General features: G+C 35.2%; 1 protein-coding gene across 1 annotated transcript in view; it reads left to right on the forward strand.

The window, feature by feature from the left end:
• The window catches only part of PDGFC (platelet derived growth factor C), a 131,831-nt gene extending 115,269 nt beyond the window's left edge, over positions 1-16,562 (forward strand). The window contains exons 4-6 of the mRNA XM_069855854.1: positions 8,948-9,155; positions 14,532-14,749; positions 15,425-16,562. Of these exons, the coding sequence (XP_069711955.1) occupies positions 8,948-9,155; positions 14,532-14,749; positions 15,425-15,541 (543 nt within the window). The 3' untranslated portion in view covers positions 15,542-16,562. The remainder of the gene's footprint in view (positions 1-8,947; positions 9,156-14,531; positions 14,750-15,424) is intronic.
• Positions 16,563-17,067: the final 505 nt, after the last annotated feature.

Genomic DNA, 17,067 nt, shown 5'->3' on the forward strand with positions numbered 1-17,067 from the left:
TTTGTATAGCAAGGAAGAGGTGATAGGAAGATGCTAAGATAGGGAGGACAGTTACTATTTAGGTAAACACTTCACACGTGTTAACCTACTGTCCTGGACAGAGGTTTGTCAAGACAGAAGACTCATGATGATGTCCACTACAAGTGATTCAACCCAACTTTCAGCACATGCTTATAAAAGATATGCATTCCCTCACATGTTCAACACATTGAAATGATACATTGCAACTGTTAATTTGTTTAAGACAGTTCTGTGCATATAAAAAAATGTTATCAGACTTGGAGATGATAACAACATTTCTTCGACACTGGGTTTTTTGCTTGCTTTTGCACTATACTGTAAGCAAAACACATACTGAGGGACATTCTCGAAACACAGATTTTGTGAGATTGGGATGAGAGAAGCTATACTTGAGTAATTATTTGGGGACTTCATTTTGCCAATACACAGTCTATTTTCAGTTGTTTTAAGCAGGTAATTACATACACTTCATACTCCATGAAATGTGGATATAAATAATAGTATTGCGTATAATCTGAATTAGAATAAGTATTTTTATTGAATGTTGAAATAATATAAGAAATAAAATTATTTAGTTGGTTATAATTTAAAGTTTTTGGATACTGATTTGAAATATGTCTGAGTCATGTGAGATCTTGTATATTTTTGAGTTTTCTGTCTAGAATCTTATCATTCAGTACTATAGCGACAAATTCCTAATATGATTGAAAACAGTAAAAACCCATGGCAAAGGTAGAAAAACATCAAAACTCAATGACTCTTGCAGCTAGCAGGCTGAATCTGTATTTTTGATTCTAGGGTTTGCAGAAATTTTAGCTTCATCTTTTGAGACTGCTGCAGTCACCAGAGATGCTGGTGCCACAGCTTTCAAGGAGAGGTTTTTTTATACTTCTTCTTTCCTTAATTAACCAAAAGAATAAATCTGTGAATGGATGTTCTTGCCCAAAATAATACAAGAATCACTGGATCAGTTTGTAGGATAACAAATATTTTCAGTAAAGGAGACACCGGAGAGAGAAATTTGGTAATTTTGTAGTGTTTATGAAATCCTGAGGAAATAGTATATGTTGCTTTGGTACAATTTATCAGATGTACAGAAAAAAAAAATTCTATGCAACTGCATCAAATAAAGATAGTTCTCTGTGTATATACTTTCTACAAAGAGAAAACTCTACAACTGTTGTAAAATGTATTGACAATAAGGTTTTCCATACAATGCAGTAGTTTTAGCATTAGCAGCATTAGTTTTCTGCTATTTGCCTTTAAAATGAATTAGTACGAATTATTACTGATACATGTGATCACAGTAAAAAAGCAAAATGCATTTTTATATGTATAAATATACATATGTGTGTACATATACATGATTGCAGATATTTATTATAAGACCTAACGAAATCACTAATGTTTTTCGAAAATGGCTTCCAGAGATTATTGATATTAATGGCATTCTCTGAGAGTATACGACCTTGCTCCAGATGTGTGTCATCTTTGCCTTCACGAGAGTGGCTCTCACACTGATGCTGTGTATTTCAAAGGGTGTCAGGGTGCATAGGCTTCAGGCAAGAAGCTGCAACTTGCCAGAAGAAAGCTGATAAGTAGTGACAACCTGTGCTATTTCCATGCTGCTGGTTTCCTTGAGAGCATCTCCCAGTTGTTTCCACAAGAATTAGAATTCCAGGCCTTTTCTGTGAACTGCACAGAAATTCTGGGGGAATATTTAAAACTTTTCCAAAAAATACATTTTTATCTCAAAACTTTAATCTCAGGAAATGTTAGGCTGCTTCAAACACTACTTATGTGTGCCTTTATTCTTTTATTCACACCTGTGGCAGGCAAAGACAGAAAGGCAGGAATGCATTTGGTTTCCCTTGTGATGTTTTCTCCTGCTGGCAGTTACAGAAACGAGAGTAGAAATTACACACAATTTGGCAGTCAGTCCTCAAAGTGCCATAACAGAAAAAAAAAAAACATATAGAACTTGGAAAGCCATCTCTGTCTGGCTTTAAGATTTAAATCAGCGCAAGCACATGGATACTCAGGAAATAAGGTCCTCAGTGAGATAAAAGGAAAGCCCTGCATGCGTATGAAGAGAGGCTGGACAAGCTTTGGATAAGCGGTTGTAGAAGAATATAAGAACAGAAAGTTCATGGAGCCTGCAAAAGGCAGAAAGGCAAAGGCCCAGTGAGGAAAGAGGAGGCTGTCATCTTGCCTTCTGGATCTCATGTAGAGCAGCTGATTAAATTTAGGAAGGCTGGTACCTATACCTGTCTGTCATTTGACTGACGGATGTCCTTGAAGTGAGGATAACTGAATGAGATGCATGTTTACTTCAGTGCCCCTGGATCTTAATTTACCAGATGTCCCTACTTGGCAGCTCTGGATCTGCTGTCTCTCTCATACAACCATCCTCACTACTGCAGCAGTAACTTCAGCTAGAGAAGTAAGAAGTGCTGCAATGGATGGCAACTGTGACGGCCTTCCTGGCTTCCATCTCTGTCACATGCAGGTAAACATCCTTACCTCATTCCCTGACTTTGCTAGACTAAATTGGATATCTGCCTTTGTTCCTTCTTCTTTTCATTCCTTTGCTGGAGGCACAAGAAGAGGATCCTGGAACCTGATTCCTTTGCCTAGGTGGTGGCACACAGGCCCTGCTACAAATCATCTCTACTTCTTGCTACAGTTCCACCTGAAGAGGACTAAAATTTTGTATAGCAGTGGTGAACGTTCACGTTGCACAGAGATGGCTTTACAAGTGACAGGCTTTCACAAATGGATTAGACTGTGTACTGCATACATGACAGCAAATAAAAAATTGTGCTTTTTTTAGGTAGGTCAGAATTTCTAGAGGCTTTTCAATTATCGCTGCATGTTCCTATGGGAAAAAAAAGTAAGCTGTTGTTATGCCAAGAAGCTTCTGTGTCTTCAGGGCAAACTCAGAAAGAGCTGGATATCTGCTCTCTCTCACAGCTTCTAATGATGCTAACAAGAGGGATATATGTGATTATAAAAGAAGAAAACAGGCTTTCTTTATTGCATGTTACAAGAATGTGCATGTACCATGAGTTTCAAGAACATATCTTTAAATCTAAGCTGGACTTGGAGTGTGTCTGTATAATAATATAAAAGAAAAAGCTGTAAGGATAGTTCAGTGGAAGAAACACATTATTTCTTTCAAAATACTGATCATAGTTGGTTTTCTGAGAAGGGCAGGTTCCTCTGAGGTTTTCTTTGTTAAGTCGCTACTAATTTGATTAAACCATCCTGATGTTTAATAGTTTCTCCAAAGTGTGCCAACTGATGAATGGATTTTCACTCAGAAACTGTCTGAGAATGTTTTCTTCAAGACAAGAAATCAAAAAAAAAGAGGCTTTCTTTTGTGAAGGGGGAATTATTTTAGACATATTGTTCTCTATTTGTAAGTGTCCTGTCATGCCAAGTATTTGACTCACTTGTTTCTGTTGTTCCAGTCTTAACTTAGTGATTGGGTTATTAAACCTGAAATTCCTTGCTCCTGGCTGCAGCAAACCAACAAAATTACTTTTTGTCTCTCCTTTAACTGGAAGAAGGTAGTGTCAGTGCTTTGACAGTCCTATCCTATGAGACAGGAGGAAAAGAAAGGCTTTACTTAGATCATGATGTTCCTTAAGAGCTGATCTTGAGTAGATTGTAGGTGAGTGCTGTTTTGTTCTGAATTGTTTTTCCTTGGAGCAGGTTCAGTGCAAGAGAAGAACAGATGAATAGTGTCAGAACAAGAAAGGTTATAACATACAGTCTCATATTCAAGATTTTACCCTCTATCTACCTAAAATACTTATAGATTCTTCAGAGAAATCAATAATAAGTATCTAATAAATGTTTATTTTATTCTTTCACAGGACTTGTGAGATCAAGGAGTTGCCCTTATGCTTATTTTACAGATTTGATAAGGCTGTGTTACAAACCTCTGTGCTATGAAATTCCTGGAGCCTGAGTGAATCTAGAAATGTTTGTGTTAGCGGCTGCTGTGCTTTTGATTGTGATAGCTTAGATTTGAAGTTCTACAACACAAGATTGTGGTTAAAGAATAGGGGAAATGAGAAGTATTCTTTTTAAGAAAGATTACTTCTTGTTTATGATACATAGTCATGCTGGTGTAGCAAGGAGATGCTGCTATGGCCTAAACACTTATGTTCAGGATCACACAGGAAACGTATCAGAACATGTATTTAATCACAAGTCTTCAAATTAGGCTATGTAGTAAATCATAGGTTGGAGCTTCAGCTGGGTAATTTCAAGTTCATATGTTGCATTTTTTGTTCATGTTTACTGCTTCACTGATGGTTACCTTCTTATTCTACTATTAGGTATAAATGTCCCACTATGTCCCTTTTGAGAAAGAGATTAGATGGAGTGTCTTTGATTCCTTTAATAGGGCACAACTAGCATTGTGAGCACCCTAAGTTTCTTCTGGCATACTGTTACTATGTATATTCTTCAGGACTGGATAATTCTGTGAAGTTTGTCTTTATATTACTCCCTTCCTTTTTTCCAAGCCAACATCTTAGGCTGTTGTCTAAATTTGGTCTATTTGTCAGTCTTTAAAGCTTGTAAACACCTTAAGAGATTTTTATAAGGTATTTGTTTTGATAGACTGAAGTACACATACAGAAATACAGTATAAACAGACCAATGAAAGTTCTGTTTGATCCAACACTAATTGTCATTCTTGGCTGCTCTGCAGAACACCAGAAGCCCTATGATTTCTGCTCTGGTTTTCATCCTGAATAATTTTATCCAGCAGCAAAGATGTAACTGTTTGGCTCTATCTGGGTTTGAAACTTGTTTATTCTTATTAAAGTAAATTGAAATTGGTTCCTGGGCATGAAACCAAAAACGATGGAGAGATTTGTTTGCTAGAGGAATTGCGTTGTTCTACAGAAATCTGTCTTGATAGAAAATATTCATGCTCAGGCAAAGAAATAAAAGAGGTGGTCTCAAACCTAAACCACCATATTAAAGGAGGATGCATTGCTATGGCAGAAAACAATTTTTACTATGATTAGTATTTCTTGTAGAAAAGCTTGGAGAACTTCACTTACTACTAACTGATCTCAATCAGGAAAGGTATTTTGGATAGCTGCTATACATAAGCAGGTGTCTACTGTCTTTGGATTATGTCTCCCCTGTCAGACAGAGATGTCTGTTATGTCAAAGACTGATTGCGTGCTAGCTGACCTGTTAGGGAAAACATGATATAGTTCTGTTGAATAAGTTCGGTGACGCCAGTTATAGAAAAGATGTACAATTGACAATACATTGTAAGATCATCTTCATTGTCTCCATCAATTCTGAGTGGGAAAAACAGGTAGAGCTTATTGGTGGTCCTCCTCTGAGGCTTATACATCAGTGTTTGGTTCGTGAAGTTGCACGTCTGAGACCAACTTGGTAGCATTGAACAGAAAGTGACTTGACAACATCAGTTTGTGTCAGACGTGCAGGAGGAGGCAAGGGTCAGAGTAGGAGTATCAAGAAAGATGTAGATTAAATTCTTGTTACCTGGATTTTTATCTGAGATTATTTAGTTAGAAGGAATTGCAATAGAACCGATGGACTTGCTATAAAGTGAGGGAAAGTTCTATTTAATAAGTAGAGCATTTCAGCATTTTGATGTTGCCACAATGATGCTACATTTCAGAGTTTTGAAGTTTTGGATTTGGTTGTTTTAAGAGGTATGTCCCATCAATGAAGTTGAGTTTTAATTTCTTACATTTAGTCATTTTCTCCTCTTAACTTCTCTAAGAGTAAATCCTTACTGCGATTACCTGTAGATTAAAAAAAAAACCAAACAAAAAACAACAACTCTGAGAAAACAGAAAACAGAATGAAATTGTAAAAAGTATAAAATTCCTAGGCATAATTTTAAACAGTACCATTTATGCCACCCTATTTGTTCTGTCCAAAGGATTTGAATTATAAAATAAGTAGTACCTAAGCAAGTAAAAAAATGTAGAATATAATTTAAACTACCATTTATACTAAACAATTTATAGAATTGCTATTTCATAAAGGTTATTCTGTTATAAATATAAATTACAGCATTTATAGCTTTATGATATCAATTATCTTTATTTTTTTGGTACATTTTAACTGTCATTTAAATTGACTAAATGAAGACATTATTGGAAAAAAATCCTTCTTAATCTTGAGATTTTAACTACTTTATCCTAAATCATTCATCTTCAAAGTTGTACAATTTTGCTGTTTGAATTAATTTTTCTTTCAGTTTGCTGTAGGAATGATTAGAAAGTGATGACAGCTTTAATTGTGTTACCATTAAGTGTAATGATTCATTATTCCCTCATCAGGCACATGCCTACTTAATCCAGAATAATATAAATCGGTAGGTTAGTTCCTATATATGTATTGCTAAGCATGCATGTTCTAAGTTTTAAATGTGGAAATAGATTCTAGGCTATGGATTTCCATCTGAAATCTATCTATTTCATTAGCAACAAAAAAAATGCCAATATCAGTGAGAGTAAATTTGTCAGCTGGAAAAAAACCCCAGCTTTTTCTTTTTTTTTTTTTTTCAGATAGTAGTTCTGCTGTTTGATCCTAATATATTTTTTCTTTCACCTTAACAAAAACTTACACCTTCAAACCAGGAAATGTGACTGTTGTGAATACATCATTGTGTAGAAAAACAGGAAGAATAATTTTGGAATATTTGTTTTTTACCATCTCAATTATATTGTCACAGGACTATTTTGAAACTTGCCAAGTAGCAGGTTTTGATAAGAGCAAATATTTATATTATAGACTAGAATCTGTTGCTTTATTATCATAACCTAATAGATGGATCAACATGTTATTATTGTTAATGTGGCTAGTGGAGAGAAGAGGAAGAAAATATTTTAACTTTTTAAATCTATATTCATCCAGAATTGGAAGAAACAACTTTACTCACTCTTTTGGAAATGCTACTCGATAAGCACAATAAAAATATGGTAAAGTTAATAGTAGTAGCACACTAGATCTGTATTTTGTACTATCTTTGCAAGATTCCCAGTTGAAAAAGCAGCATAAATCATTCTAGTGACTGCATTTCTTCAACATGGAGAAAAACCCTTGAAGCAAAAAAACATGAAGGACATGGTGGTTACTTCCATTTATTGCCCTTTCAACCACACATTTAGCTGAAAGCAAAAATAATTATTCAGAATTGATAGCTCAGAAAGGCAACTATAATTATTGATATGAAACACAGCTGTAACAGGCATATGTATTTTAGAAAACTGCTGTTTAGTATGTAGTGTTGCGAGGATTATTTTATTAAATATTTTTCCTGCATAATATTTACATTTCTCATCAATTTGATCCTTTTTCAAAGGTAAATGAATGCAACTGATTTGACATTGTTGCTGAAATATATTACAGTATATATACAATTCACATTAGAGTACTCAGAGTGCCATTTTGACACTAAGTAGTGGGGATTTTATACATATATTAATGTAAATCTATATAAAACTGAATATTAATAAATATCAATAAACATTTAAATACATATGTAATTGTTGTGCAGTACTAACAAGCACTGCACATGGACAGGGCAAGAAGCACCTTAGTTCACTTATTCGAGGAACATTCAGTCTTTCATTCTTAATATTATTCTGTAGGATTGTTGTAGGAAAATTCAGCAAGGGACCTCAGGAGGTCTCTACTTTGACCTCCGGTGCAAGGTAGGGTCAGTTCTGAGATCAGACCATTGCTCAGGGCTTTATCAAGGCAAGTATTGAAAGACTCCAGTGACTGACACTGTGCAGGCCCTTTTCCAAAACCTGACTGTGCTTATACTGAATAAATTTTCTATAAAACTTGCATGGACCACACTTGAGAGCAGAGATACATGCAGCATTGTGCATTGAAGTTTGAGATTTCTTCTCCTTTCCATCCTGTAAATCAGCAGTATGTTCAAATCTTTTCTTACATGGTACAGATAAATTACTCTAGCATAGTACTGTAGACATAATGTCAGTAGTAATGTCTGCCCGTATAAAAGCCTAAAGACACTTACAGTCATGCAGCAGTAACTTTCTGTTTAGGCTTCCCTTCCTAAATTATTTAATTCTTTTGAAAATAATTTTAAAAGGACTGTTGAGTAAGCAAAACCAGAAGTTTCACTTTGCTTGAATTGCCTGTCAATACCCCAATCCAGTGAATTCATCAGTGAGATTTGTGCTGTGGGAAAGTGCACAGACTTTTTTTGTTACTCAATTTCAGCATTTAAGTACTTCTGGTATCTTTGGGAACATTTTTTCTTTTTTAATTCTAGAAGGAGAAATAATTATAGTAATGCCAGATGTTGTTATTACTCTGTTAATTACTGCTTAACCAGAAACATTATTCTTAGTACTCTATGAAACACAACTGGTGCCTTTTTTCATCTATGGATGAAAGCAGGAATATTTGCTGTCTTTGTCAGAGGGTATGTTCATATTTTACACTGAAAGACAAGAAGACAAAGATTGTGTTTAATTTTCATAGGAAAGGCAGCATGTAAAATGTGTGTTTTCTCAGATTTCTAGAGAGTTACACTAATTGCCTGTAATGAGGGTGCATTTTCAAATCACTTTTTGTTCTATTTCTAAAATCGTATCTGTCACTCAGTGAGCTTTTTCAAAGTATATCCTACATGCTATCTCCAAGGCTAGAAATCTGAGAGGTAGGAAAACGGTCTAGTGGAAGTTTGTTTATACTTATCACTGAAGAATACTTAGGAACTTTGACTCTTGTCATTTGTTTTATTGGGTAAACTATACATTGGAAACAAATTAGCCACTTCTAAACTTTCCCAGCTGTATAACATAAAGTACAGCATTTCATCAAAGCAGATCCATTAACCCTCTGACTGATATTTTTCTCTCGGCTTTGATTGCAGCACCACACAGAAGCACCTAGCCCATCTTTGCTACCCCCGTCAGCTTTACCATTAGATGTATTAAACAATGCTGTTGCTGGATTTAGTACCGTGGAAGAACTCATCCGGTATCTCGAACCAGATCGGTGGCAACTGGATTTAGAAGATTTATATAGACCAACGTGGCAACTTCTTGGAAAGGCCTATATTCATGGGAGGAAATCAAGAGGTAAATTACTCTTCTGTCTGGCCTTGCAGCTTTCCAAGGATGTGTTTTGTTAACAAAGATGAATAATTAAGGTTATTCTTCACCTTGAATTTTTGTTGTGAGAAGGGAATGTGTTAGAAATACAGCAGAGATCATTGTTTTTAGCTATCCTCACCACTATATTATGGTGAATAAATGACAAAAACTAAACTTGAAACTTAGAGGAATTTAGCAGGATAAAGTAACAAAGGGAAAAATAAAATAGAAGCAGACGAGGCAGTTTTATGTAGGGAACCTGGGAGGTATTTCTTTCCACAAATTAGCAACGCGTCTTGGCTGTATCATGTGAGCAAGTGGTTTATTTCCTCCAAATTTTTCCAGTCTCTACACCGTATGATTTGGGACCAATTAGCTAAATATTTCTCTTCCATGATACCTCGTGAAATCTGTGTTCATGTCCAGTTTGGTCATGCAGATGTCAATTTAACCAGATTTAAAATAGGTCATGTATTCAAGACTTGTGGAGCTATTTCTTGTACAGCAAGTCATTTTCTTCAATCTACATTTGACATTCATGAGTTTTCTATCACATATATCCAGATGCTGTCCACTACTTCATGGTTATGGATTCCATGTGGACTGACAGCATACACACAATATTTCCTTCCTTGCCTACCACAGAGCATGTAAATGAAAGTATATGACCATAACTGAATGGGCTCCTCTGACGAATGTAAGCTACATTGCAATCTGATCAGCAAGAAAAGGGGGGAATTAAAACCTTTGATAAGTCATATTTAAGTATTTGACAGCTAATTCTTGGATCAGAGCCTAAAAATCAACCTTTCTGTCCTCCATATCTTGTTACAGATATTCACACAGCAACTAAACCAAGAGTCAAAGAGGTGGAAATATCTCTAAAAGCTTTCAGCAATTGACTGTGCCTTTCAGATAGTCATTTAACACTTTCTTAATAGAAGAAATTCAGTATTTACTGAATGTATTCCATAAACATAGAGTAAGTGAGAGAAAACCAAATTTAATTTGTGAAACTTCACTTAAACTAAAATGCAGGTGTTGGATAACATCTATATAGACAAAAGCCATCCCCTGCAAGACTTATGTCAGAAATAAACTATCAGAGTAAATCTTTTAAAGACTTCCAGTTAGATGCTGAAACAGATTTTTCCACCGAATAAACATATCGCGGTATTGCTACATTTATCTTTAAGAGACCACCCTCAGACTGCATTACTGAGTGTGTAATGTAATAGCCTGAGGCAGAAAATATGTCCAGTTGAGATGACATATTATTAACTATTAGGTCTATTCAATAGATAGGGAAAGGAAACCCTTTCTTTTTCTTCTATTTTTTTTTCTTTCTCTATTTTTTTTTTAAATGTTATTCCTTCTAGTAGTACACTTGCTGTATTTAAAAACCTTTTAAGAAATGTTTGGGAGAAGTGCATGCCCTAAAATGTTTGATTTTTTTCAAAGTCTTTGATCTATAATTAGATATTTTTAATTTTTTCAGAGTATTTCAGAGTAGAAGCTAAATTACTGTCCTGCTTTCATAGATGAGCATCAGTTTACATCTAGATTAAATGAAATTGTAATTAGAAGTGTATGTTACTTTAGATAGTGAGGAGTATTGTCCTCTACTCTTACTTAATAATTCATATGAAAAAGGCTATATTTAGACAAACTAAATTCCAGAGAACTTCTGTGTCTGATGTTTTCTCTGGATAAAATGCTTCCAAAAGCTTCTAGCCAGGAAAGAAGAAACACCAAGTTCAGAGGCTTTGATGTCTAAATATAGTCCTAAATTCTTTTATAATATTAAACATACTTTAAAATAAAATATATTTTGCTGTGCAAAAATGTGAACTCATTGCTTTCCACAGAAAGGTATGCATAATCATTAGCCCATACTCTCAGCTCTTAAGAAGAAGAAGAAAAGAGTCACAATCCAGCCATAGTCCTTAGTAGATACTTTTCTTGTATAGTTATCTGACTTTTTTTTACCCCCCTCATTTAGGGTTTTGTAACAGCCAGTAAGAAACTTACACTCCCAGGAACATCTCCAAGGTCCTTAGAAATGGAAAAGATCCTACTGCTATCAGCATCCAGCTGGAAACATGTTTTGGGAAAGTGGGTTCCCAGTGATACTGGATACACATCCAGAAGATGCCAAACAGTTGTGTTGCCAATTACAGAACACAGTTACTTTCAAGCTGGTGGAAAAATAAATTACTTTGGATTTATGTCCCAGTGCAGGCACACTTTTGAAGCAGATTTTACTGTAGACCTAATTGCATCTACAATTTTTTCTCTCTTTTTTCCTTCTCCCCTTATTTTAATTTTAGTGTTTCCCATTCATGTACTACTGCAGTGCCTTCCATTTCTCCTGAGTTAGTGCTAGACAAAAGAACTTTGACTGTTGTGTCAAACATGATATATGAGTGGAAGCCAAGTTGAAGGAGTGTTTAAATGTTCACATTATTACAGGTACTGTAACTCAGTGCACTTGGGAAATCCACATAACCTTTTATTGTGGTTAAGTAAACACTTTTAAGGGAATATTTACATTCTCTCATCTAGCTTCATGCCCACAGTGTGTTAAAATAAATTTTGGACAGACAAATTCTCTTTGAAAAAATAACAGCTTCATTCACACACTTCAAAGAAGTGATTATATAAGCACTAGATAAATTTGCCACAGACCTTTTAATGAAATTGAATTACATAAGGTAGGGCAAGGGTTCATTGTGAGGTATAATAGCAATATACCTTAGTACATTGTAAAGCATGGAAACCAAACATTTTTCATCTCTTCTGACTCTTGTAAGGCACACTAAAATCTGTCTGTCAGGAGCTGATTGCATATTCTTCCTCAGAACTTTTATAAAATTTGGAACTGCAGGTTTGAGGTGTAGATTTGAAATTCATTCCAATTTTGTGACAAAATATGTAATACTTGCTGCTCATTTTAGTGCATTGATCTTTCCTCTATGTTATAGCTACAGCTAGTATCAGGAAATTAATGTATTCCTCAGCTGCTGCTAGTAGGCAGGAGGCAATGGAGAAGCACAATGCCATGCAGGCATCTCTCTCTCTCTCACTGGTTGATAGACTTGCTGGAAGAGGAACCAGTGCTCAATTTTTTTTTCCATTTCTTGTGGTGAAGTGCTGAGCAGCAACTATGTTAGGCTGCAGAAGCTTAGCTTCTGGAAATTCACTCTACCAGGCAGTCTGTCCCTGTAGGAATCTACCAGATGAAAGCATTAGCAGAACTAGCATTTCTCTCATTGTGTTCTAGGCATTTTATCCTCATTCACACAGTTCACTTATGTGCTTGAAAACACAACAGGAGAAAGAAGTACTCCCTTATTCTTCACAATCCTTGGTTAATGCAGGTAGACATGTCCACTCTCTAAGTGACTCAGCCTACAGCTATTAGCTGATCAGAACAGCTTAAATAATTTCTAATATCTCACAGTGAGTCTCTCCCCTGGAAATTTTCTCTCTCTTTTCCACTGCTCCTTCTCAGCTTTCTCCAAGGAATGTTCTTGCAGTGTGGGAGGCAGGCTGGCATCCTATCAGTAACTTTATTGGAGTTCTTACACACTCTTTGCTTTTAAAAATCAGATTGTTTATTTAGGAGCCTATGTTAAACTGATAGCGATGGAATGAAGTGCCCTAGCTTAGCATTCATTGTATGTGCAAGCAGAAAAAAGGCTTCAGTGTCTTTAACAGGCCTTTCACAACAAGCCCTTACTTATGCATGTCAGTATATGGATGTGATCTGTGAAAAAAATGTTTGAAGAAACATAGAATGAAATTGTTGCCCAAAGATCTGCTTCTGGGACAGTACTAGTGAGCATTTCTACTAGAGAAATGCGGCTTCTACATTCTCTTTACTTCTTGCATATTTAAAAAGAATTGAGACATATTATCTTACCTTGATAGGCTGAAATTCTCCTTGGTGACATCCAAAGGCGTTTTACATAGTCAACTGAAAGGGAAAAAGGGGTGGTGATTCAGATCAGAAACACGTTTTATCTTTATTTTATAGCTTTTTATTTACAAACTGTTAACAATAACTGTAAAGTATTTGTCAAGTAAAGTCAATGCACCAGGATATTTTTTCCCCAGTTACTTCTTGTTTGAGCCTAAACCTGTTGGTTTAAAATTCTTTGCTGCTTTGTTTGAGAACACTATTTCAATCATCTCAGTAGCCATATTATCATAGAACTTCTGTTCCTTAATGGTGGTAGGTTTGGCAGGTCTAGAGATAATCAGTTCAGATAAAGGATCCTGGATCGTCATAATTATAGTCTGGCTTTTCTGGAATAAATGAAATTACATTGCTTTTCATCAAAGTAAAAATTGTACTAATTTCTTCACTGAACCAATCTCATTTTTCTCACTCTTAACTGCCTCTTTCAAGGCCTGTTATTTCTTGGCTATATAGCTAAGGTGAACCAAAAAGAGTTTGTCCTATTTCATATCTTTTCATGAACTTTCTTTTCAAACATTAGAGTAGTGAAAATTTGATGTGATAAAGTAGCACTAGTTTATAGGGAAACTGGTGCCAAATATTAATATTTTAACTAGTGCTTCAAGTTAGGTACTTACAAGGAGGAGCTGTGTTTTATTCAAGACACATAAAGTGAAAATGAAAAAAATGAAACCTAGAGAACCAATAAAAGTTCATATGTATGCTGCTATGAAGGGGAAAAATGGAGTTTACAATAGTTATATAGAATCACTATATAGATAGCTATACAGATACTTTTGCACTTTGTTGTCCATACAGTATTCATTGATGATGACATAATTTCTTGAAGTTCTTAGTATGTAGAAGTGAATTCATCTTAGATTTATATGGTTTGATTCTTCCTTGTATTTACATTGCCCTTGCAAAGAAGCAATAATTGACATTTTTGCAGGGAAGAAGTTTAAATACTTTATGCAAATGAGTTAAAAATGTGTTTGAAGTTTTGCAGTTTTCTTAATTACTGTGTATGCTTCTCCAATCCAAAATTAATATAGAATAGCAACACTAGAGCTTATAGTATAAATGTGAAAAAAGGGAACTCCATTAGGGTTGTTTGGATAAAACATTTATTATAACATAGTAGCCAAAGCTTTCTTTGTTTAATTTGAACCAACTCTGCCAGAATCATTAAATAATTGATGAACGTTCCTATACAAGAGTCATTCCATTTACGTTTCATGGTATTCATATAATTGCAATTGTATATTTGTATGCTGGAATTGTACCATCTGCACATAATAGAACTTTCCTCAAGGGTTCTGCACTGCTGAAGTTGCTTTATTATCAATAAAGTTGGATCAGGAATCGGAGCAGAACGTTTGCTTGTCTTTTCGCAGTGGTTGACCTCAACCTCCTAAAGGAGGAGGTGCGATTGTATAGCTGTACTCCTCGCAACTTCTCAGTGTCACTGAGGGAGGAGCTGAAGCGAACCGACACCATCTTCTGGCCATTGTGTCTTCTGGTTAAACGTTGTGGTGGAAACTGTGCCTGTTGTCATCAGAGTTGCAATGAGTGCCAATGTGTACCAACAAAAGTCACCAAAAAATACCATGAGGTATGTGCTTTTATTTACATTTGCATGTATGGGAATACTGAGAGCCATTTAGGGGATTTATTTTTACTATGGGAATGCACCAATATTGATATTTTAAAATTTGATGTATTACACTTACAGTAAATATTTTTTTTACAATTTTAATGAGGTGATAAATAGAAAAAAGTAATGTTTTCCTAGTTAAACTGCTTTTCTGTGGAACTATTAAGTCATTCCTGAGGCATTTGTTTTACCAGTGCAGTTCAGGCATACCACAGCCACACCTTCTTTTTCAGCTTTCTGTGATAGTAGATATGAACTTCATGAAGGAGCAGCTATCTGTCCATTTCCTGTATTATTTATTTATTTTATTTATTGTATCTAGTAATTCTATTTGATTAACTATATTATTAGCCCTTAAAGAAAATTAAGTAGATATATGAGGCTGCAAGACTCTCTTCTTTGATAAAAACAAGGATCTGATCAACATGTTTTAATCGATTTTGTAAAGGGCTTGAGGTAAAACCAAAAATAATAATTAGTGGGTGGAATAAATTAATAAATTCAGCTGAGGACAACCTGTTTATTTCAATAGGCTTCCTATCATCCAGTGTGTTTTCAGTGCAATCTAGATCATAGTCAACTGTGTGACAAAGCACCTACTGTCTTCTTGATGCTTGGCTTCTTCTCCTTCAGGTTCTTCAGCTGAAGCCAAGGACTGGCATCCGGGGATTGCATAAATCATTGACAGATGTACCCTTGGAACACCATGAGGAATGTGACTGTGTGTGCAAAGGGAATACTGAAGGATAAACATGATTTAATTGTGCTGTTTTCTTTCAAAGCACATGCAATCAATGGCTGATTCTATTATGGGGCTTGTGCATTATCTCCTTCTGTAATCTCAGTTGTTTGCTTTGGGGAGCTTCCATCTTCAAGATTTACAGTGAGCTCTAAAAAGAGGAGAAGCCAAACTGGGATTATATGTTGTGTGGCAGCTCTGTTTGGAGGCCCAGTGAAAGGATGGGAGAAAGGCATCAATGAGGGATTTAAAATAGATGTACTGGTTTTGTCCCCCACAATTTTCTTGAAAATACATGGATTTATAATTTAGGAGTAAAAATAAAGTTAGAAGGCTCACATCATGGAAACTTGATCCTGCTGGCTGTCTCATTTCTACAGCTCCAGTGCATCTGGCCTCTGGTTGGAAACACCTGAAATCTTTGTTTCTGTGTTCAACTACTCCTATGTACTCTAAATCGAAGTGTTCTCTGTTGTATAAACTTGGGTTAAAACAGACTGTGTTGTTCCAAACTAAACTTAACTTGTCTAATGCTGGTAGGAAGGACTGGATTTTTCCATACATTCTAGTAAAGATCCTGCCTTTTAGGACAAAGACTGGACAATAACATGAGCTAAGGAAGCAAAGATTGAAAAGAACAGCGCCTTTATTCTTACTACTATGGCTGATGATTTTTTTGTTTGTTTGTTTGTTTATTATTTTTTATTGTGTACATTTTTATACTCTCTTTTTGACAATATAACTATTTGCTTTTCTAAACTTGTTAAATATATCTATTTTTACCAAAGGTATTTAATATTCTTTTTTTTTATTACAACATAGCTCAACTATTGTTTAGTTTTGTGAGACTTTGAAGCCAGATTTATAAAGCTGGAAGAACAAAGACGTGGTTACAATGGGAAAGGAGCACGATCTCTTGCAGTTTACTGATACAAAGAGAAAAAACCATAAATTTTTACCTGGATGCACAGTCATAATAAATAGAGAGGTGTGGATGAAGCTCTAAGCTTGCTAGCTCCGTGACACTGAAAATAATGAGAGACAGACATTACTATAAGTGGTTTCAGAACCTAACTTTAAAAATCCCCTCTCTACATTCTGGCATTTTTTCTGGTAGAAAAGAAATGAGAGTAGATAGATGCATTCTGGCTTGTTTAACTCTTTAATTTCTTTGAAGTAGGATGATCTACAATGTAAGAAAAACAGCCCAGTGGCTTGCAGCTTTCATGATGCATCATGGTCATGCGAAGGCAGCCTTGTTAATGTTGAAGTGTATGGTTTTCTGTTTACTGTTCTGTTTAAATTCTGTTCACTCACAGGATCGTAACACTCTTCAGTACAGTTTAATGAAATATGGTTTTGTTTCTTCTGTACATTATATCCTCTAACCAATACACTTATCCCACCCTATGCAAATTGAAAAGAAAAAGTAAAGTATTTTGCTTGTAAAATGCTTTAACATTAAGCCTAGTTTATTTTTTTGACTATTGGATTTGCAGATTGTAATGAATCACCAAATAAAGTAATAATGCTAATT

The sequence above is a fragment of the Phaenicophaeus curvirostris genome, chromosome 4 (assembly GCF_032191515.1).
Source record: "Phaenicophaeus curvirostris isolate KB17595 chromosome 4, BPBGC_Pcur_1.0, whole genome shotgun sequence".
In the NCBI taxonomy this organism is placed as follows: Eukaryota; Metazoa; Chordata; class Aves; order Cuculiformes; family Cuculidae; genus Phaenicophaeus; species Phaenicophaeus curvirostris.